At 35.2% G+C, this 24,779-nt stretch overlaps 1 protein-coding gene across 3 annotated transcripts in view; it reads left to right on the top strand.

Moving 5' to 3' along the window:
- The window catches only part of ASH1L (ASH1 like histone lysine methyltransferase), a 186,468-nt gene that overhangs the window by 7,562 nt on the left and 154,127 nt on the right, over window positions 1-24,779 (top strand). For all 3 annotated transcript variants that reach the window (XM_063106540.1, XM_063106539.1, XM_063106541.1), the window contains one exon: window positions 20,008-20,526. In XM_063106540.1, coding sequence (XP_062962610.1) covers window positions 20,107-20,526 — 420 coding nt within the window. In that variant the 5' untranslated portion in view covers window positions 20,008-20,106. The remainder of the gene's footprint in view (window positions 1-20,007; window positions 20,527-24,779) is intronic.

The raw sequence follows: 24,779 nt of genomic DNA, 5'->3' as shown, positions 1-24,779 counted from the left end.
ACAATAATAATATTTTTTTATTATTTTAAGACTAGTTTAAGTGCAGTGGTGAGAAGGGGGAGTAGAACAAGGAGTTTGATTTGTAACTGTAAACAATTTTGATAACTCATTACCTTCAAACCAGTCTTAATAATATTTATAGCATAGAGTTGGTGGAGTATTATATGATATACTGTGTGTAAACTGCTTAACATAACGTATGTCATGTTGCAAGTGCATAGTACATATTTGCTATGATTTTAGTTATTTCTCTTCTTCATTTCTCAAAAAGAGAATTTTTTTTTATCAAAGCAAATTACCTCCCCAATATATATTTCCTACAGAAGGTAAAAATACGTAAAATATATTTTTGAAGGAATATATAAACAACTTCCTTACACATGTATATATGTTTTCTAATTCTCAATTTTTAGGATACTATTAATTTTGTATTTTCCCCATTTAACACCAGCCTAAGCTTTTGTGTTTGTCGTCTTGTTAGCTTTTTATCTTCTTATCAAATCGAGGATTTATCTACAAAATGAATAGAAATATTTCTTTTTTGTTGTTGTTTTTCTTGGTGGCTGGCTGGTATGGGGATCCAAACCCTTGATCTTGGTGTTATAACACCACGCTCTAACTAACTAAGCAACAGGCCAGCATCCCCCCACTGCTTTTTTCCCCCCCCTTATTGTTTTCGTGGCTGGCCGTATGGAGATTCATACAAATGAATATATCTTAATGTGTGAATTTTGCTTGGGTGGAAAACCTTAAGTTTTTAAAACTAAATTGGTGTTATAAGGCTATGTTGTAACCAACCTGCTAACCCACCAGCCCCTCTTTGAACTAAATTGAGGTAGTTTTGACAGTTTTCTTTTTTTTAAAATTTATTTGGCTCCTGGCTAGTATGGCTATCTGAACCCTTGACCTTGATCAGCACCTGCTCTACTGCTTGAGCTAACGGGCCAGCCCAACAGTTCTCATTTTAAAGCTGATCAGTATTTCCCTTGTTTCTTAGAGACCAAGTGTATTCTTCTAAAGTAGAACTCATCTCTTTCACTAAATCACCTCATGTGATTCAGAAACAAGACCAACATGTATTTATTGAGTGTTTATTAGGCACTATTCCAGGCACTAGGATACAGGGTTGAACAAAATAAGATCCCTGCTTTGCTATCCTGGAACTTCATAATTTGGGCATTTTCTTTTTTTTTTTTCTTTTTCCTAGTACAAGATCTTTTAGTACCTCTGTAACGTACCACTAACCGTCATATTACATGTGGTTTAAGCAGTACTTCTGTTAAGGTAGATTTGAGATTACTGAAGGAATTTCTGGTATAATTATTTTCATGCTAGAACAAATCAATTCTGGAGCAAAAACCTCTTATTGAAGAATCTTCACTGTGTGCCTATGTTTTATCCAGGCAATCCATTGGATAGTTAGTGCTTTGGGATACCAGTAAGTTAAGTCCTCTGTTTAGAGTCAAATAAGATCGGTCATTCTGCTTCCTGTGCCTTCATTCAACAAGTTTTAATTGTGTATTTACTTTATGCCATGTACTGTTTTAAGCCCAAGGGATACAACAGTGAATAAAGTACGTAAAGATCACTGCCCTCTTGGTGCTTACATTCTAGTAAGGTAGATATTAAATGAATGGTTATTGTGTCATTGCATTTTGGTAATAAGTGTAAAGGAAACATAAACAAGGTAAGGGGATGTTGTGTACTTAGGAAAGTCCTCTGAGGCAATGATGTTTTTAGCAGGGACCTCAGTGATATGAAGGACTCCATTCAGTTGTCTGGAGTATGAGCATAAGCTCTGTAGCAGGAATGCATTTGGTGTGTTCAAGGAATAGAAAAGGGCTGAAACGGAGTGAAGAAGGTAGGGAAGAATGAATGATAGGAGATAGGTAGAAGAGTTAGCCAGTGGCCAGATAATGTAGGGACTTGACTAGGTGTCAAGCTTTTTGTTCTGTGTTTGATAGAAAGCTATTGGAAGGTTTCGAGCAGGGAAGTGACTTGACCTATTATATACACTGTGGAAGTCAAGAGTGATGCAACTAGGGTGACCAGTTAGGAAGCTATTGTGATAGATAAGCAAGAGATGATTGTGGGGTTGAACCTAGGGTGTTATCAGGGAGGTGGATTTGGGATATGTTTTGAAGGTAGTGGAGATGATAAATTGCTGATGGATTAGATGTGGGGTCTGAGTAACAGAGGAGTCAAGGATGACTCCAGTGATGGCCTGAGCGGTTGGATGCCATTTACTCAGGTTAGGAACATTACTGGAGAAGCAAGTTGTGGGGAGTGCAGAACTTAAGAATTCGGTTTGGATATACCGACTTTGAGATTTCTGTTAAGTGCGTAAGGTTGAGATATTGAGTAGGCAGTTGGATGTACGAGCCTTGAGATAAGGACAAATACAAATTTGGGAGTTGATCAGTGTAGTAATGCTATTTAGAGCTGTGGGACTTGAGATTACCTGGAGAGTAAGTATAGAAAGAGAAGAGGTGAAGTTTCTGGACTGAGTTATAGGGTATTCTTGATGCTTTGAGAAATTTATTGAGAATGCCAGAACTAAAAGAGAATCTTTTTATAGTTTTAGGAGTAATACCTTCCTGGCTAAGAAACCTAACAAGTTCTAACTAGTTAAGATGTAGAGACAAAACAAAATGGTTAGTGAACCATTTTGATACAAAATGGCTATTTTGTATCTAAATCTTTGTATCTCAGAGGTCAGAAGTTCATTTTACATGAAATTAAGTACAGGAGTGTCTATTTCCACTTAGTTATTCTGAAAAAGTTGCTAGAATGGTTATTACCTTCCTAGATACTCATTTTGGAGAGCACATAAGGTAAAACAAATACAAGTTTATAAAATAATGAGTGAGATGTCAAAAAATATGAAGCTCTTTACCCATTAACATGATAACTGTTACTGGCTTTGAAAATTTACAGAGTAAGAGTGAGATCAAGCTGCCTTCTAATTTCTTTAGTCTGTCATTGGGCATTGTCAGACTTTAAATAATCTGGTTTTCACCTGTGGATTTAATGGGTCAACACATCTAAAATTTAGAATACCTGTATAAGATTCAGAACTAGTAAATATTAAGAGCTTAATGTAGTTTAGGTTGACTTATTGCATATTTCAGCACATACTTTCTTGGTGTGGGTAAAGATCTTTTTATTTATTTGTTTGTTTGTTTGTTTATTATTATTATTTTTTTTAAAGATGACCGGTAAGGGGATCTTTTTTTTTTAAAAGATGACTGGTAAGGGGATCTTAACCTTGACCTGGTGTTGTCAGCACCATGCTCTCCCAAGTGAGCTAACCAGCCATCCCTATATGGGGATCCGAACCCGTGGCCTTGGTGTTAACAGCACCACACTCTCTCAGGTGAACCATGGGTCAGCCCATAGATCTATTTATTTAAATATAGTTAATAATATAATTTATAATGTAGAAATAACAGACAGTAAAGGCAGTCACAGCACACAGGTTATTTATTGGTTTTTTGTTTGTTTGCCTGTTTGTGTTTTGTAGGTTATTTATTGTGATGATTTAAAAACCTATCAGAGATCCTCTTAGCTTATGCAAGAAACAGATACACTCTTATTTGAGTACACCACCTAAAACTTGCCAGTCCACTTCCACCATTAGGAAAATGTAGGGCCCATCTGTTGAATTGGCACTGTGCCTAAAAGGCTAGCCGTTTTGAACCCTGTCAGTCCAGGAGGAGAAATTAATTCCAGAACATTGAGGGGAAACATTACTAGTAACATATTCCCTATTGTTTATCTGACCTTTTGTTGCTGCTTTATAGGAATCACCAGGAAGTCAGGGTCCATATCATGTATGATTTCTTTTTCCCAAGTCATAGTCAGAACCATCAATTATGTGCATTAGAGAGCCAGTTGTCTTCCAGGTAAATGGGAGAGAAACCTTTGTGCCTTTTCCCAGGTGTCCTTAAATGACACTACCAAAAATTTCCAGAGAGTTTATAGGCAGTCTTCTTAAGTAGAACTGAAATGATTAAAATATTAATATGATTTGGGATTCAGATAAACCTCCCAAAATATTTCTAGGTGAATCTGCTCTTCAAAAATCTAGAAACTATTTACTGATACTTAGAACTAGATGGTAAAAAATGGCCACTTCTTTGTTTCATGGGCATCCATTCTGTTACCTTACCTTAGAAGCTGATCTTAAAAACAGAGGATCTTGACACTCTTTTTTGGTGATGGTGGTGGTGGATAGTCATGGGCTTCGTTAAGAATATGATGAAACCTTTGCACCCTTTCCCAGAAAGTATACATAAGCATAAAATTTTTGGTATATAATTTAAGGTTTGCTGGTAATTTTGATTGTAAGCCCAGTATTCCTTGTTTCATAACCATCTTAATTATGAAGATTATGGAATGACTGTTGTATTGTTTATTTGTTCTTTAACAGCAATTACTCTTAAAAATGGAAATAAACTCATGTAAGGAAGGGTGGCAGTTAGATGGTGGTTTAAGCAAGTCTTTGCTGGATTGTCATCTGCCTACCTTTCTTTCCCCTTCACCCTTATGGTAATGAAATAATTTCTGGAGAGTTATCAGTTACAGCAACATACCAATTTTACCCCTCATAGAATAGTAGGTAGTGTGCTTCAGGGTATAAGAAAAGTAGTTATTCTCCAGAATTGGTAAAATGGCAGCAAAGTGATAACCTTCATCTGTGCCCTACCCTTACTGGCTTCCTGCCTACAGTTAACTAGATTCCTTAGCTATACTCCACACACCTCTCAGAATGCTTTTTCTAAATCTAAACCTATGTGCCCTGGTGGAACAGACTACTTAGCAAACTCTACAAGGTCCTGCCTACCCTTTAGTGTAATGTCTCAGTCTGGATTCCATACCCTTGTGCTCTAGATGTTTGGAGCTGTCATGATTGTGAAACAGTTCATTTATAACTCCACAACTTTCACATTGCTCCTAGTACCTGTCTGTTTAAGAAACATCTATCCATCTTCAGAGACAAAGTTCAAAGTGATGCTGTGAACACTTACCTGGCCATCTCCTCTCTTTTGGTGAACTCTCATGAGTGAATATATGCTCTTTTCTCTTAGGCATATACCTAGAAGTAGAATTGCTGGGCCTGAGGGTAAGCATATTTTTATCCTTATTGGATACTGCCAGTTTTCCAAATTGATTGTATGACTTTATAACTCCACCAGGAATGTATGGGTATTTCATTTGCTCCACATCCTCACCAGTATTTGGTGTTGTCATTCTTTTTTAATTTTGGCCATTCCAGTGGGTAATGGTATTTCATGTGGTGTTGATTTACATTTCCTTGATGACTGGTCATATTGAGCATCTTTTTAGATATTTGTTGGACATTTGGTCATCCTCTTTGTGAAGTGACTGCTCTTAATATATATTCTGAATGCAATTCCTTTCTCAGATATAGGAATTGCAAATAGCATCCAGTGTGTGGCTTGCCTTTTCACTCTCTCGGTGATGTCTCTCTTCACTCTTTTGAACAGAAGTTCTTACTTATAATAAAGTCCAATTCTTCATTTTTTTTTTTCTTAAATAGAATAATAGAGTTAGAAAGTATGCCCAGAAGTTATCAGGTTAGTTTTCTCAGTTTCATGTGGATATGAACAAAACAACAAAACTTTGAAAAATGTATGTACATGATAGGTACATATATTTCAAATCTTTTTAAAATAGGTTTTTAATGGATTTTTGTTTAATTATAAAACTAGTACAACTTCTGTAATAAGTGTCTGAGGTTACTTCAAAAAATTCACGGAAGAATTGGTATTATCTTTTAGTTTTTCCATGAATTCTTTAAAGTACTCTCATATATGTGTGTCTGTGTGTGTATAGTTTTTTTCTTTTCTTTTTACTTCTAAACATTTCTCCCTCAACTAACCAATCTATCAGTTGGTATATGATTATCCATGCTTTTTTTTGTGCGTGTACAAATACATATGGTTTTTTCTATTTACAAATATGAGATCGTGCTTTCTATTTTACTTCAAAGCAGCAGACATATATATTTGTGTGTGTGTGTATATATATTTAACTCTTCTTTTTCACACATCAAGTAATACTGTAATAAATCCTTTTATTGGTAATTTTATTTTTCTGTGAGAGAATATCAAAGTAGGATTACTTGGGGTGTCAAAGAGTATGTGAAATTAAGAGTGTAATAGATACTATAGGTATTACTTTCCAAAACAGTGATGGTTACTAGTCCCCATTTACCCATACCTTGCCAGTATTGGTTGCTGTCAGACTTTCAAATTTCAACCAAACTGATAAGTGAAATGTAGCTTGTTTTAATTCATAACTCCCTGACTACTAGCGAGGTGGTACATCTTTTTTTTTTTTTTTCTATTGACTATTTCTATCTCTTCTGTAATTGCCTTTACATATCTCTTGTCTTTTCTCGTTTATGAATTTATAGGATAGCTTTGTGTACTAGATCGTTTATTAGAGATATTAATCCTTTTTCATGTTTTTTTTTTTTTTTTTTTGGCAGCTTGGCCAGTACAGGGATTTGAACCCTTGTCCTTGGTGTTACCAGCAACACACTCTCCCAAGTGGGCTAACCATGTCAGCCTGCTTATCTTTTGATTTTGTTTACAGTGTCTTACCATACAGAAATATAATGCTTTAATATAATCAAATTGTCAGTATTTTTTCTTTATGGCTTTTAGTTTCTTGATTTGCTTAAGAAGGGTTTCTCCACCATAGACTATAGAAATATTTACAAATATTCTTCAGATACTTTTATTTTTGTCTATAGTGTTTAAAATCCATGAGGAAATTGTTTTTGTTTGTGATATAAAGAATGGGTGTAACTTTTTTTTTTCCCCAGTGGATAGCCAATCATGTCAACATGCAGCAACATATATTAAATAAATCAGCTCCTTGCCATATTGAAATCTATTAATTGAAAAGAATTTTCACAGGACTGTCACTAGTCCTCCATATTGTTTTTATGCAAAGTAGGAAAGGAGTTCATTTCACAAGATACTTTATTTTGGTCTGCCAGAAATTTTTTAAATGGCTGTGTTGGGATATAATTTGTATGCTGTACGATTCACAATTTATTTATTTTTGGCAACTAGCTGGTACAGGGAACCAAACCAGTTCACAAATTTAAAGTGTACAATTCAGTGGTCTTTAGTTTATTCATGTAGTTATACAATCATCACCACTATCTAATTTTAGAACATTTCATAATAGTCCCCATTAATAGTTACTCCCTTGCCCACTCATTCCCCTTTTACCCTATCCCTAGGTAACCATTAATCTGCTTTGTCTCTATAGATTTGCCTTTTTTGGACATTTCATATAAATGGAATCATGCAGTATGCTGTCTTTTGAGACTGACTCATTTAACATGTTCTCAAGGTTCATCCATGTTGTAGTATGTATCAGTACTTAATTTCTTCTTATTGTTGAATAACATTCCATTTTATGAATAACATTGCTATGAATATTTGTATACAAGTTTTATGTGGACATATATTTTCATTTCTCTTGGGTATATTCCTAAGAGTGAAATTGCTGGGTTATATGGTAACTCCGTTTAATCTTTTGAGGAACTGCCAGACCATTTTCCAAAGTGGCTGTACCATTTTACATCCCTACTAACAAGAATGAGGGTTTGAATTTTTTCATAGAAAAATTTTATTAAAAACTAAGGTAGGGCTGGCCCGTGGCTCACTCGGGAGAGTGCGGTGCTGATAGCGCCGAGGCCACAGGTTCGGATCCTATGTAGGGATGGCCGGTATGCTCACTGGCTGAGCGTGGTACAGACAACACCAAGCCAGGTGTTGTCCAATCCCCTTACCGGTCCCAAACAAAAAAAAAAAAAAAAAAACTAAGGTATTTACAATGTAAATGGTGGCTTGCTAGTAGTTGTTTAGTCCAGTGCCCCTCATTTGACAACCCTTACCATTGTCAAAATGTAATACAGTTAATTCAGTAATGGGGAAATCTTTCTGATGTAACTTCCCTCCTGTTGTCATTTTAGAATACCCTGAGCATAGAGATCATGGTTCCTATATATTTGTTACAACCTCACCACCCACCTTTTTGAAAAAAACAAAATTGTAGTTATATTTTTGATCCATGTTAACTTTGCTTTTCAGGAAGAGCTAAGTAAGATTTGATTAGATTATCTGACAGTCCATGAGTATAATTTTTTCATCAGGATTTATCCTTGGGACTGCTTTCTGGGGCTTACTTTTTCCCTTGTGACTTACTAATTGTAAATTTATATCTGCTATTTAAATTTCCTATTCAAAATTTCTAGAAGTAGTTTGTTGGTACAATACAGTATTTCCTTGCTCCTGAGATACATTCTTTCCTCCTAGTTTAATATTTCTGAAATTAGGAAATAACACAATTGATAATTACAGTTAGTGTGGCCCCTGAAAATGTGGTCATTGAAGTCTCTTTCTCTCTCTCTCTGTTTTTTTTTTTTTGGCAGCTGGCCAGTGAGGACAATCTGAACGCTTAATCTTAGTTAATAACACCGTACTCTAAACGATTGAGCTAACTGACCAGCCCCGATTTATGATGTCTCTTAAAATCAGTAGAACCTTGAAATTTAAGAAATATATATAGTACATAAATATGAAAATAACTAGATTTTTTTTTTTTTGTTTAAGATGACTGGTAGGGCTGGCCCTGTGGCTCACTCAGGAGAGTGCGCTCTGGTAGCGCCGAGGTCACGTGTTTGGATCCTACATAGGGATGGCCGGTGCGCTCACTGGCTGAGCATGGTGCAGACCACACCGTGCCAAGGGTTACGATCCCCTTACCAGTCAAAAAATAAAATAAAATAAAATAAAATAAAATAAAGATGACCAGTAGGGAGATCTTAACCCTTGACTTGGTGTTGTCAGCACCCCGCTCTCTGAAGTGAGCCAACCGGCCATCCCTATGTAGAGATCCAAACCCATGGCCTTGGTGGCATCAGCACCGCACTCTCCCAAGTGAGCCATGGGCCAGCCCTGAAAATAACTAGATTTATTGGAGAATGGTTGGTGATCATCATTATCTTTTAAATGAAGGGTTCAATAGTTGAGTAAAAAAAATTAGCTTGTCCAACTTTGTAATTGTGGTTTATGTTGTATAAATTATTTGGACATTTATGAATATAGTTCATATTTTATTGGTATTTTCATGAAGATAATCTAGTTTTTTTGTGATTTCAGTGATTTACATAATATCAGTGATTTAGTGGTTAAATGTAAAACTTCTTAAAACTAGGTCAGGCACTGCTTACTCTTTTACCTTTGGAGAGCACCTTACATGGTGGTATACATAGTTCTTCTTTTTTAAATTGTAAAAACAGTATGAGAAGTTTATGTAATATTAAAAGAAAAAATATCAGTTCTTTAATATTTTTATTTTGCCAGTTCTCTCTTAATGTGTATACATGATTAAAAATATAGTACTATTTATGTTTATTCAGTCAACATTTATTGAATGCCTTTAATGTTCTAGGTACTTTGCTAAGGATGTAACAGTGAATAAGGCAAACAGGATTCTTATTCTCATGAAATGCATGGTCTGGTGGAAAATATAGATATTAAACATAAAACGTACTAGTATAAGTGTTAAGAGACTTACAGTATGGATTTGAGTACTTAACAGGGGAGATCTACCCTAGTCTGGGGAGTTACAAAATATCTCCCTGAGGACCTGACCTTTAAGCTGAGATGGAAAGGATGACTAGAAGTCATCTAGGAAAGGGATTAGAAGAGTTCTAGGCAGAGAGAACTAACTATGTTCGAAAGGAGGGAAGACAGCCGTTTGTGAACTGAAAAATACTTAGAACACTTATATCAGTGTTTGCTTATTTGTTTGTTGTTATTTGCCCCTGCTCTACTCAGCAGAACTGGAAATGCGAGGCTAGAGATAGGTAGGGGCAGTTAACGGCAACAAAAAGTAAATACTGATATGTGTGTGAAGTACTGTTCTAAGTACTTTTTGTGTATTAGTTTATTGAACCCTGACAACAATTTCTGTTCACACGTAAAAGAGCTGAGGCACTGAGTACCTTGCCCAAAATTAATATAGCAGAACTGGGATCTGAGCCTGTGCATTCTGGATTCACAGTCTGTGTCCTTAACCCCTATATCATACTACAGATTATAAATTATAAGTTATGATTGTGCTTAGGGACTTTTATGTCTAAAGGGCAATAAGAAAATTTTTATTTTATTTTATTTTATTTTTTTTGTCTTTTTCGTGACCGGCACTCAGCCACTGAGTGCACCGGCCATTCCCATATAGGATCCGAACCCGCGGCGAGAGCGTTGCCGCACTCCCAGCACCGCACTCTCCCGAGTGCGCCACGGGCTCGGCCCAATAAGAAAATGTTTTAAGCAGGGAAATGACATAATCAGATTGTTTTTTTAAAGCATCTTTCTAGCACCAAGGTCTGGGGTTTGATTGCTGTACTGTCTAGCCACCAAAAAAAAAAAAAAAAAAAAAATCTTTCTGGCTGCAGCTTGTACTGGGGGACAGCAAGGTGGATATATAAAGAAGTTAGAAGGCTACTGCTGTATTCTGGGCAAGAACTGTTTGTTTGTTTTTTGTTTTGTTTTGTTTTAAAAGTTAGTGGCAATGGAATTGGAGAGAATTGAATGTAATCACAGTTTATGTGGTATTCAGAAGTTTTGATGTTAGGTTGAAGGTTGGGAATAAGGGAGTGAGAGGAGTCAGGATGACTGTCAGGTTTCTGACTTGAGCAATTGGTGGTACTGAAATTGGAGAGACTGGAGGAGGAATATGAGTAGACTTTATAAAGATATTAAACAGGCTCCAGATATATTGTCTAGAGCTTAAAAGTTTTAAGGTATGCAAGTGTAATGAATTACTCAGAGATAGAATTTACAGTTGGAAAAAACCAAACCTGAGGAATTCCAACATTTGGGTCTGGTAGATGAAATCAGATCAGCAAGTAAGACTAAGGAGTGGTTGCCAGAGAGGTGATAGAAAAGTATACTATCATTTCTTAATGGTGTCTTTTGAAGGACCAAAGTTTATAATTTTGATAAAGTTCAGTTTATCAGATTTTTCTGTTACGAATCATGCTTTTGGTGTCATATCTAAGAAATCTTTGTCTAACGCAAGGTCACAAAGAGTTTCTCCTATATTTTCTTCTAGGAATTTTATAGTTTTAACTTTTTGCATTTAGGTCTATGAGCCACTTTGAGTTAATTTTTGTGTCTTATGTGAGGTGAGGGTCTTGAGTTTCTTTTCTTACAGATGGATATTCATTAGTAGACTTGGAGTCAGAAGACTGCTTTCAATCCAAGTTCTTCATTTACCAGCTTTACAATTTTAGAGCTAAATTACTTTCCCAAGCCTGTTTGCTCATCTATAAAATGTAGTTAGTTCAACCCAATTGGAGTTATTGTCAGAATGAAATGAATGAGATGATATATGAAACCACTTAGCACAGTGTATGGCACCTAGTAGGCCTCAGGTGTATAAATGCTAGTGGAATTTGAAAAATATTCCAATGTACCCCAATACTCTGTTATTTTGTTTCTTTAAATTCATTTCAATGAGTAAACAATGTCCAAGTTTTGGGTTTTCAGAATATAATCATCATTATGTTTAATCCTTTGAAATTACCCTTAATCTTAAAGCCTAGCAGCTTTGAGCTGTAGGGAGCAGATTATACTGTAGGACATACTTCAGGGAGTTATGACTTCTTTAGGTTTGTTTACTAACATTTGATAAATAATTGACATTTGGTGTCAAATTTTAAACTTTTCTTTGAACAAGTTTCTTCAGTACATAGAAGCATCAGAAGCATGCTTTCTACTTTGACACACGTAGCAAAATAATTCATATATGGTAGTTGTTAAAATAGTGAGAAATGATAACTGCATGTGTTTTGAAGGTAAAGCTGACAGGTTTTGCTGACAGACTGCATGTGTGGGGTATGAGAGAAATAAAGGAGTCAAGGATGATTCCAAGTTATTAGGCTAGAAATTTGTCTTCTCAACTCAGAAGCAGAGTGATCTTTTTAAGGCTTGAGTCAGATCATGTCATTTCTCAAAATCCTTTTGATGGCTTCCCATCTCAAAGTGAAAGCCAAAGTCTGTAAGGCTCTATGTAATCTCTTGTGTGCCTTCTACCTCTCTTCATCTCCTTCCAGTCACTCTCCTCACTCAGTTCTAGGAAAGAGGGGTGGGGGTAGGGGGAAACAAAGGTCTCTCTTTTGTTTCTCATAAACAACAAAAATACTTCTACCTCAGGGCCTTTGCACTTAACTATTCTGCCTGACTAGAACCCCCCTTCCCCAGATATATGATCACTTAGGTAATTTGATATATCCTAAGAAATGTGATGGTCAGTTTCAAATAAGAACTTTATAGTGTGACACCCAGGACAAATTGAGATGTGTAATGTGCTATAAGTTTTTAAAAAAATCTTATTTAGTTAATTTATATCTGGTTTTTAATGTTGAAAAATAATAGAACAGTGATTATAGTCTCTAGCTATGTTTAGTAAAGACCACAAAGCAAAACAAAAATTCCCCACAGGTGAGACAATCTAAATTTTACTTATTTTAAGCTAAAAACTTGCCAACATTGTTCAGTTTCTAATGGCAATTTAAAGTAAGTGTACTTATCCAAAAAGAAAAATAGTTGTTCTTCCCTATTAGAGAAAGTTAATAAGATAAACTATGTTTCTTACCAAGCTTAAAAAAACTTATGAAACTCCACAATTTTTTCAGTTATATACTGTTGTATTACCTCCCTCTGTGGATATCATGTATACATATTTCCAGCTGTCTGCTTGACCTTTCCACGGGCACCTAAATTTTCACACATTTATCACTGAACTCTTGATCTTCCCTTTCTGTTTTATTCTGGCAAATTGCTAGAATATCAGCCCCATGAAGTCAGAGACTTTTGTCTATTTTTTGTACTGCTATATTTCCAGTTCATGGTACATAATGGACACAGTAAATATTGTTGAATGAGTCTTTAACTGGTGCCACCATACCACTTAACATTTGCCCAAGTCATCAAATTAGTTTTCCCTTACTTCCCACATCATATTGACAGACCTCTATCATATATCTCTCAAATCTGTCCATTTTTCTGTATTTTCAGTGCTACCATCCTAGTCTAGTATGTTAATCATAGGACTGGTATTCTAAAATCAACTTTTGCTTTCTTTCTAATAATTCTTCCACAGCAACCAGAGAGATTTTCTCAAAATGTAAATCGTGTCGTCTTACTCCCCTACTTAGAGCCCTTTAATAGCTTTTTAGGATTTCAAATCCTTAATACAGCCCAACAAGGCCCTTTGCAAGCTATTCTCATTTATCTTTCCATTTTCATTTTGTGCTTTCCCCTTTTTGGTTAATCTTCTGTTAATCTTTACAATTTTAGGGGCTTTTTACACATTCTGTTCCCTTTTTCTGTATCATTTCCACCCCATGTTTTGCGTGGCTATTTCCTATCAGACTTTGGGTCTCAGCTTAAATGTTAAATATTTTTTTAAGATCTGTTTTCTGTCCCTGCAAGTTCCCTTGATGTAGTACCTCATCCCTTTTGTTATTATGTAGATCATAGATTATACTTACGTATTTATATGATTAGTTGTTTATCTGCCTCCTCTAAGATTTAAAGCTTGTGAGACCAATATTGGTGTAACTGTTATTGTGATAATAGTCATATTATTAATTTTGAGGACCATATTGGTATTACTTATGACTGTATCTAGAATGCATGTCACAATTCTTAAAACATATTTCTAGGCTCTCAGAAAATATTTGTTGAATGAATGAAGGGAAAGATTAGGAATGATGAATCCATAAGGGAAATGATGGAATGGCTAGAAAGGTAGTAGGAGAACCAGTTGAATGTGTCATCACAGAAGCCAAGGGAGAATTTCAAATGTAGCAAATATGCCAAATATAGCAGAGAAGAATAATAAGATCAGTACTACAAATGATTTTGGGGAGGCAACAGAACATCGTAGTTAAGAGGAGCCAGACAGACCTGGCTCTGCCTTTTATTGTCTATCAGCCTGTTTTTCCATCTCTATCAAGGGAATAATAACTACCTCATGGTGATTATGAGGCTTAAATGAGAATGTATGTAAAACATTTTTTTTTTTTTTTTTTTGGCAGAGGCCATTATGGGGATCTGAACCCTTGACCTTGGTGCTATATCACCATGCTCTAACCAGCTGAGCTAACTGGCCGGCCCTCTGTAAAACATTTAGCGTAGAGCTTTACATATATTAAAAACAAAGTAAACATTAGGAATTTTTATTACCTTTAGCTTATGCTAAACCCACTGTGAGGACTCATTTGTAGTACTTATAAAAAACTTATAGTTCATTTTATATTGCCTTGCTAAATAGTATTCTATCAAACTGTGCCTATTCCCTTCCCACCCCTGATGATAGACAGGGTATCTACACATAAAATGGGCTGCAAACATAGCTGAATTGTCTTCCAGAGTGGTTCTGTATCTCAGACCAGAGCACTGTATTAACAACAGTGTATTAGATGTAGGGTTAGTATGGCAAATATGGGGGCGGGTAGAGGTCTTCATTTTATAGAGACAATAGGGTGTGGAGGTGAAAACCAAGTTTGAGCAATTCCTGTTCAAAAGTTTCAAATTTACATTGTTTTCCCAGATAGTTAATGGCATATTGCAGATTATACAGTGAGTAGCATTCATAAATCACTATAAATTGTGTTTTATTTTGTAAATTTACAGGTAGTGTCCAGCATGGTAGATTATCATTCTTGTGTTGATATCATGTATATATCCTATTAATATAATTAGTAATTTTCTAAAGAGTTTTTTCACAGCTATAATGATTTGTGCAAAGGGCTTTATGCTAGAGATATAGTGTTAGTTTCCTTTGAATTTGGACTAGACTGTTCTGGATTGTTCCAGAGATTTAAAAACATTAGAAATCTCAAAGTTGCCTGTGAGGCGAGTGTTGAATTTGCCTCTTTAAGCAAAGAGATTCTAGCAGTCTTAGTTCTGTGTTTTTCTTTAGAACTTTATTTAAATTGAATGTATTGTAGTAGGAACCAGAATAAGTTGTGTAACAAACATAGCATTCTTGCCCCTAGATTGTATAGGTATCTTTCCAAAGGTTGAAAGACTGTCATTCACAGAGAACATTGCTTTGAAAGTTCGAAAAACAGCATTCTGGCAGTTGCTATAGGGACTACTTTTCAAGCAGTTTACATTCAGCATATAAAAAGCACTCTTTGTTGTTTGTTAAGTATCTTCAGAATTTGTGTTTTATCTTAACTAGAAATACGTAAATTTGGTATGTGGGGTTTGCCAATCGTGATTTTCCAGTTCCCCTGCCCAAATGTATTCACAAAATATTCACTTAGGCATACTGTTCATTTTCCTCCTCAATCAGGTTAAGTAAATGTAATATTTCTCTATTCTTACATGCATTTCTAGGTTGATGATCATTTTCAAATTAATATCTTTTCCCTTTATTGATACCCTGCTGTTTATGTAATAATGTGTCATGTGGATTCAGTTTTTTCTATTTTTAAAATAAAGAGAATTATGCCTCTCCCAAACCCTTCTCTGTAATGTTTCACAGGCCCAGGATGACTGGTTAGCTCAGTTGATTAGAGCATGGTGCTGATAACACCAATGTCCAAGGTGTGATCCCTGTATAGGCTAGCAAAAAAAGAAAGAAGCACAAATAAAATATGATTTCAGTTCTTTGGAAAAAATGCTGCAATCTCTTTTGCATTTATACATATTAAGACTTCTGGAATTCTTTCATTACAAAAAAACAAAAATTGTAGGGAAATTTTACAATTTGCACACTTGTAAGTAATGAATATAAAAGCAATTGTGTTTGTGTAAATTGTAAAATGTTGTTTGTTTTTATTCCAGAAAGGATTTGTTTTGACAGCTAACCAAAAAGATATATGGTAGGTCCATCAGTTTGCCGTTATAACATGAAACCCAGGATGGTCATTAGAAATTAGGCAACAAGTAAGAAAGGGAAAAAAAAAAAAACTAATCTAGAAAAGGGATAAATTGAATTCAGAAAGATATAACCTGCATAAGGCTTGGAATTAATTCAGCAGATATTTGTTGAACACCTACTGTGTGCCGGTTACTATTTATTTTACATGCTGAATACAACAGTGAACTAAACTAAGAAAAGTACATTTTCTGGCGGAGTTTAAATTCCAATAGAAAGATACAGACAATAAACAAACAAATATATTGTATACAGGTAGTGAGAAGAGCAGTAGAGTAAAATAAAACAGGATAGTGAGTGTGAGAAGAGGGTAGAGGGATAGGTGTTTTTCCATTTTATATAGGATTGTCAGGGACATTTAGGCAAAGACATGAAGTGAAAGAGCAAACCATGCAGTTATCTGAAGAAAGGGGGTTCTAGTCAGGCAGAATCGTAAATGCAAAGGCCCTGAAGGTAAGAGTATTTTTATTTTACTTGACAAACAGGGAAGACCTTTGTTCGCCCTTCTTGGAACTGAGTAAGTAGGGAGATTGGTAGGATAGAAGAGAGGTAGTGGGGATTGTAGGACAGATAAAATAGGGTAGTTAGACCATTGTGAGAATTTTGGCTTCTACTCTGAGTGAGGTAGGAAGCCAATTAAAAGGTTTGAGCAGAGGAGTTACAGTTGGGCTTTAAAAGGATCATCCTCCTGTAGAGTTGAGAAGACTGTAAGATTTGAGGGCTGAAATAAGAAACCAGTTAGGAGATATATATATATAGTTTTTTTTGGGGGGGGGGGTTTGGTGGCTTGCCAGTACAGGGATCAAAGCCTGGACCTTGGCATTATCAGCACCACAGTCTAACCAAATGGGCTAACCGGCCAGGCCCCTCTGCATATATTTTGAAGCTAAAGTTGTCAGACTTTGCTGACTAAATGAACATGTGGGGTATGAGAGAAAGAAAGGAATCAAGGATGATTAGAAATTTTTGGCCTAACAATTTCTGGTTGGAATTGCCACTTATTGAAATGAGGAAGCCTGTGGGAAGAGTAAATTTGTAGCAGTGGGCAAAGATGAATTGATTTTAGACATGTTAAGCTTGAAGAGCCTATTTATTACATATTCAGTCAGTGTGTCAAGGCATTTAGATACATGAATTTGAACTTCCAGGAAGAGTTCTGATCTCTTTCTAAAGATAGAAATTTGTGAATTATCAATGTTAAATGGAATTTAAAGCCAGAAGACAAGATCTAGTCATTTAGAAAGTTAGTGTAGATGGAAAAGGGAAGAGGTCCAGGTGTCCTGGGGTACTTCAGTATGTAAAAGGTCATGGAGCAAAGGAAGAAGGAGACAGGTTGACAAGCCACTGGGGGAGGAGAATCAAGAGAGCTATCCTGGAAGTCAAGTGAAGAAGTGAAGGGGTTGTTTAGCTGGTCAAATTCTGATGATAGGTCAAGTAAGATGAGAGGACTGAGAATTGATCATTGTACTTAGCAATGTGGAGTTCATTGTTGGCCTTGACCAGCAGTTTCTATGGAGAGGTGGCAGTGAAAGTATCATTAGTGTGTTCAAGAGAGAAAAAGAGAAGGCAAGGATTTAAAGACAGGGAGTATAGACAACTCTTTCAAGAAGTTTTGTTTTATGGTGGAACTGAGAAATGGGAAGCTTGTGGAGGATGTGAGGTGAAGAAGAGTTTTCTTAGATGAGAGATGATGTATGTTTTCATGCTGATTGGCACTATCTGGAGGAAAGGCGAGAAATGGATGATGTGAGGGAGAAAAGGAATAGTTGCATGAACAGTGCTCTTGAGAACCCCACAGGGATAGGATTTAGTCCTCAGGCAAAGGGGATAGAAGTGGAGGTAGTTTATATATTACGATAGGAAGAGAGGCAGAATGTATTGGAACAGATGCAGGTAGGTGGGCAGATATATGGTGAGCACTTGTGGCAGTTTTCTTCTGATTTTTTCTACTGCCATTGTCAGTAGTGGGGACAGTAAAGAAAAGTGCATTGACTTAATCATAAGGGATGTTTGTTGGGAAGTAAATATAAACAAGTTTGAATAGTTAGAATAGTTAGAATAGAGCCAGATTATTCAAAGTCTTGAATGTCATTGTGAAGTGTTAATATGTGAAGTGATAGACAGTAAGAATCACCAGAGTGAAACGATTGGAAGATTATTCTTTCACCTGTTTGGGTGGTTGAATAGAGTGGGAACAAACTAAAGAGTTTAGTCAATTGGCTAGTATTTGTTTAGTCACTACTTAAAATGCTGCTGGTACTACTACTACTAAATTATTGGTAACTTTTATTGAGCCCTTGCTATGTGCCAGTCGTTGGGCTAGGTATTTTACTTACACTCCTTGTAGGAATTGTAGAACAATTATATTATATGGTTTTTGTTCTTAAGAATCTTATAATCTTATTGGAAAGAAAAGTCTTAAGGCACATAGTTTAAACTAAAGTGCACTACTTCATAAATGGAACTTTCAAAGGATAAGATATTGTCCTTTTTCTAAATACACGTTGATCATCCCTAATGCAAAAATCCAAAATCTGAAATGCTCTGAAATCCGAAAGTCTTTTTTTTTTTTTTTTTTTTTTTTGAGGCTGGCCTCTATAGGAATCCAAACCCTTGACCTTGGTGTTATCCTGTGTTCTAATCACCTGAGCTAACAGCCAGCCAAAAGTCTGAAACTTTTTGAATGCCAACATGATGCTCAAAGAAAGTGTTCACTGAAGCATTTTGGATTTCAGATTTTTGGATTAGGGATACTCAGCTGATATGTATTCTGCAAATATTTGAAAATTTAAAAGTATAAAATCTGAAAGATTCTCATTCTGTACTTGTCCTGGATCTTGAGTCAGACATATGAAAAATAAAGACTAGTATAAGAATAAGAATAGTTGATTGTTTTGTTTAAGTCTTATATTCATTAGTCAGTCTTCTGATTATATGGTAATCTGGATACCTGAGGATCTTTATATATGAGAAGAGAGGTACCCTGTGTGGATTCTTGGATTATATGTACCACCTGTTGTATAATATATTAGCATGTTGGTTTTAAAATATTTTATGTATTTGGGGAATTGACAAATGTCAACTGACTATTTGCTATTAGGAAAACTTGTAAAAATATTTTCAAAATTTTTATAACAATTGTTATTAATCATTTGTATCATTATTTAATGTTTGTCTTTCTCACTAGAGTATAAGCCTCATACGTTTAGGAATGGTGTCTGTTTTGTTGAATACTGTATTTCCTGGGGGTAGCATAATGCTTGGCACATGGTAGGTGTTCGGAAATATGCTTTGAATGGATGAGTGAATGAATTCAGAGTTGAATTGTATTTTAGCAATGGAAATAATTTCCACCTGAGAGTCATACCCAAAGATCCCGACAATCTCTTATAAAAGGTTGGAACACTGAAACCAACCTAAAAGATGATTCTTTACCTTCCATAAAACTGATTTTTTTCACCTAAAATGTGGGAAATATATTTCTTTAAAACTAAGGTATTCTAAAATATATGAAGTTATTTTTATCTTAGGCTGTGTTTGCTTAACCATCACTTGGAGAAGTGTCTTGATTGAATTCTTTTCTTTTTTTTTTTTTTTGTCCTTTTTTGTGACCGCGCTCAGCCAGTGAGCGAACCGGCCGTCCCTATATAGGATCCGAACCTGCGGCGGGAGCGCTCCTGCGCTCCCAGTGCCGCACTCTCCCGAGTGAGCCACGGGGTCAGCCCTTGATTGGATTCTAACAGTGGTTCTTAAATTTTAATTGTACTACATCACTCTAGCTTGTTCATGGTATTGGTAGAATGATAATTTATTCTGAAATTTAAATGTATTTATAATTATAAATGAATTTATATCCATTCTGAACTACATTTTGATTTAACGGTGATTTTTTGATAGTTATTGACCTTCTAGTCCCCTTCCCCCATACTCATTTCTCATATTAACCTTTGTTGCCTCTTTTCTGATAAATTTTTGTTATGGTCTGTCCTGCAGAGAAAGATGCTGATTTCAAGTTTTGGAGATCCCTGTTTTTTATGGAACACAGTTCTGTAAAAATTTCATAAGATTCCTTGGCAATAACATACACTTGTGATGGACCCTAGAAATACTGCTATGTTAGGATTGGGTTCTGATTCCGAAGGTTTTTCAAGAAAGAGTCCTTCTGCCATCAGTACTGGCACACTGGTCAGCAAGAGAGAAGTAGAGCTAGAGAAAAACACAAAGGAGGAAGAGGACCTTCGCAAACGGAATTGGGAAAGAAACATTGAAGCAGGGAAAGATGATGGTTTGACTGATGCACAGCAACAGTTTTCAGTGAAAGAAACAAATTTTTCAGAAGGAAATTTAAAATTAAAAATTGGCCTTCAGGCTAAGAGAACTAAAAAGCCTCCAAAGAACTTGGAGAACTATGTATGTCGACCTGCCATAAAAACAACTATCAAGCACCCAAGGAAAGCACTTAAAAGTGGGAAGATGACAGATGAAAAGAATGAACACTGTCCTTCAAAAAGGGTAAGTAGAATTCCGAGCAATATGTGGTCATCTATGATATTTGGATTTCTCTACTAATTTTTATCTAATCTACATACATATTCCAGGAAGTTTGATTTTAATCTTTCTTTGTTATTTCCATATAGTCTGTTTAGTGAGCCTAAAATAGCCTGAGGCTTGTTAAAGATGTAATAACATAACCATATATGTATTTGTATTTGTAAAATTATGACATGTTTTAAATAGGGGTATACTCAGATTGTTGCTTCTAATATGGCATAGAAGAACAAATATTGGATTTGTAGTTGGAAAACCTAGATTTGAATCTTGTCTGCCTATTTACTAACAGCAAAACTATGGACAAATTAACAGAAGAAATTGAGGCCGAAAGATGATAAAACTACCTACCTTCCAGGGTAGTTTGAAAAGATCAGATTCACTAACATATATTGAAAGCTTTTGTTAAATGGGTTATTCTATAATAAAGTATTAATTCCTGTTGTTTCTCATAAAGCAAATTAATATGTTAAAAATATTCCTCCCTTCCTGCCATTTATCCAAATATAATGACTAATTTTTCTTAACAGTTTACTTTGCCTAATAATGATGTTAAATTTGTGTTGGATCATGTGTTGACCACAAGTTTCAGTCCCTCTATGCAATGTTTAATTTCAGACTGTAGGCAGCATTTGTGCCCACACATAGATTTAAATAGTATGCAAACACAAAGCCATGGAGATAGGCAAAAAGAGTTGGCTAACATTTTGGCTAAAATTTTGGAATATTCCTGAATATGTGAAATGAGTTGATTTTTATTATTAATTCCTTACTGTCAAATTCCTGTGCATTTTACGTGTTACCTGAAAACATAATGTTGCAGGCTGTTTTTTCTCCAAATTGCAGTGGCATCCAGAAATTTTTAATAGTTGCTGTTCTATACAAGATCATATAAGATTGCTTGGGATGATTTATTGATAAAAATCAACTGTGAATGAGTTCGTAGATTATAAATCAGGAAAAAATGGTCATTGCACTAGTTATTGAAAAAAATTAACTGGGTAAATCTTAAATAAATTGGTTAACCTATCCTGAGCCTTATTTTCCTCGTTTCTGAAATGAGGTAATATCCATTCCACTTGATCTCAGGAATTTTCATAAGATTGAGAAAGATATTCATCTAGACCTTTTTACTTGAAACTTTGTTAGAGCTTGTTTTGCACCACTAATTTGTAAAGGGCTCTAGGATTTTCTTTACTAATCTTTCTATAGTGTTATTTTAAATAGTCAGTGCTAATGATGAAATTTTATATTCAAAAGATTTTGCCTTCAGGGGGCTGGCTGGATAGCTCACTTGGTTAGAACATGGTGCTGATAACACCAAGGTAAAGGGTTTGGATCACCTTACTGGCCAGTTGCCAAAAAAGAAAAGATTTCACCTCCAGTACTTTATGCTCAATATGTAAGTAGTTTATGTACCATATATCCTGTTTGTGGTAGAGTGCAGTCTGGTTTCTTAGGGAAGGTATCTGTATACTTAAAAACTGCTAGTGGACGGGTGAGTGTGTATTTTTCCAACAGTTACTTGAGCATAGGCTATTACTAACAATTAGTTCTTCAAAAATAGTGGAAAGAGTATGGGTGATAAAGTCAGAGCCAAATTCAAATCCTGGCTTAATAACTGTATGCAGGCAAATTAGTTTATCTTATTGGGCCTTGGTTTTCTCATTTATAAAGTAGGACTGTTAATTCTTATCTTAAATGATTATTTTGAGGATTTTTACATGAAGTGTCTTGCTTGTAATAGGTCTTTGTGAATGTTCTCTTTTCCTTATTATAACCTAAGGTAGGGCTTCATAGCCTGGGACCTCTGGAGGGTTTGGGTGTGTGTGGTTGCCCTCAGAATATGATAGCATGTGCAGAATTTTGTGTTTGGATGCGTTTTACATAGTGTCACCATCTTTTCAAAAGGGTTCATGATTCCAAAGATTAAACATCACTGGCTAAGGAGGGAAAGAGGGACTCTTACTTAGGAAATGTGTTGGTAGTCTAAGAAAGCTTGGTTTTTTTGTTTGTTTGTTTGTTTTGTTTTTGTTTTATTTTAAAGCAAGGCTTTACCAACCTACCAGCCACAACCAAAACATTTCCCCACCACTCGAGTTCTTTAAAAGTAGTTGGTCTTTTGTCAGTGCTGTTTAGGCACTTAAATTTCTAGTAGAAAGATAGAGCATATATTTTTATCTTCTAATAGAATTTTTCTTTCAGCAATAGTCAGAGGTCAAGAATAAGACCCTCTGAAAAAATATGTAAATTCTTTGCGGTCATGTTAAGAACTGAATGATTACGTTAACTGTTTGTGTAGTTTTTAAAAGTAAAACTCCAGTTCCATGAGTGAAGTTTTTACTTTCTTGAATTATGTGACATATTTCTTACATTTGTAGTAGTTTAGTTATGGACTCCATTATATTTAGAGTAATTTAGATATGTCTTTTTTTTTTTTTTAATTTCATTTGATAGTTTAGGAAGTGTCATATTAACAACTTAAGTTTAAAGCTGAGTTCATTCCTTTGAAAAATATTACAGGGTAACTGCGCTTAATGCAACTCATACTGTCTTTTACTTAAAGTTATATTAGTTACAGATTTTAAGGATCCTAACTTTGGTTTGTTTTTAATTAATTCTTATCTTTTCTATTTTACATTTCGATGAAAACAGAAAATTTTATAACACTAAGTGTTGGCAAGAATGTGGGGGAAATAAGTACTCTCGTACACGCTGTTAGTGGATGGTATGTTGGTATAGTAATTTCTGAGAGTAGTTTGCTTCTATCTGTCGAAATTAAAAACAGGTAATTCCTTGATTCCACAGTGTCACTTCTAAGAAAAGTGTAGATTTCTGGGGCCTCCTCATTGATTCTGATTCAGTATATGGGATTTTTTTTTAAACATCTTTATTGAGATATAATTCATATACCATACTATTCACCCATTTAAATTCAGTGATTTTTTTTTTTGGTATATTACATTATCAATTTATAAAAATTGATGTAAAATATATATAAGATTTGCCATTTTATGTGTACAGTTCAGTGACATTAATTACATTCACAGTGTCGTACAACCATTATCACTATTTATTTCCATATTTTTTTATTACCCCAAACAAAAACTCTAACCATTAAGCAGTAACTCCCCATTCCCCCTGTACCCTACAACTGATAATGTCTAATGTACTTTCAATGTCTATGAATTTGCCTGTTCTAGCTACCTCATGTAAATGTAGTCATACAATATTTGTCCTTTTTTTGTCTGACTTATTTCATTTAACATAAGGCCCTCAAGGTTCATTCGTGTTATAGCATGTACCAGAACTTCATTCCTCTTTATGGCTGAATAATATTCCATTGTATGGATATACCACTTTAAAAAAAATCCATTCATCTGTTAATGGACTTTTGGTTTGCTTCATTTAACTTTTTGGCTACTGTGAAATAATACTGCAGTGAACATTGGCATACAGTTATCTGTTGAAGTCCTGCTTTCAGTTCTTTGGTTGTGTATTAGGGAGTGGAATTGTTAGATCCTGTGCTAATTCTGTGTTTAGCTATCTGAGGAACCACCAAACTGTTTTCCATAGTGGCTGTGCCATTTTGTATCCTACCAGCAATGCATGAGTGTTCTAATTTCTCCAAATCCTCATGTTATTTTTCTTCCTTCTTTCCTCCTTCCCTCCCTTTCTTCTTATAGTAGCCATCCTGAAGGGGGTGAAGTCATAGCTCACTATTGTTTTGATTTGCATTTCCCCTAATGACTAATGATGTTGAGCATCTTGTCGTAGTTTTATTTTCCATTTGTGTATCTTCTCTGGAGAAATGTCTATTCAGATCTTTTGACCATTTTTCAGTTGTTTTTTTTGTTGTTGGGGTTTTCCAAGTTCCTTATACATTTTGTATATAAGACTAGCAAATATTTACTCTCATTCTGTGGGTTGTCTTTTCATTCTCTTTAGTGTCTTTCAGTGCAAGAAAGTTTTCAATTTTGTTAAAAACTGAATGAAGTCCAGTTTATCTTTTATTGCCTGTGCTTTTAGTATCATATCCTAGAAATCACTGCCAAATCTAGTGTCATAAAAGTCTTCTCCCTATGGTTTCTTCTAAGAGGGTTATGGTTTTAGCTCTTATGTTTAGGTTTTTTGATCTGTTTTAAGTTAAATTTTGTAAGGTAAGGATCCAACTTTCCTTTTGCATGTGGATATTCAGTTTTCTTGGCACCTTTCCT

The sequence above is a fragment of the Cynocephalus volans genome, chromosome 8, assembly GCF_027409185.1.
Source record: "Cynocephalus volans isolate mCynVol1 chromosome 8, mCynVol1.pri, whole genome shotgun sequence".
NCBI lineage: Eukaryota > Metazoa > Chordata > Mammalia > Dermoptera > Cynocephalidae > Cynocephalus > Cynocephalus volans.
Note: the sequence above shows the minus strand (reverse complement) of the source record. Positions and strands in the feature narration are given on the sequence as shown.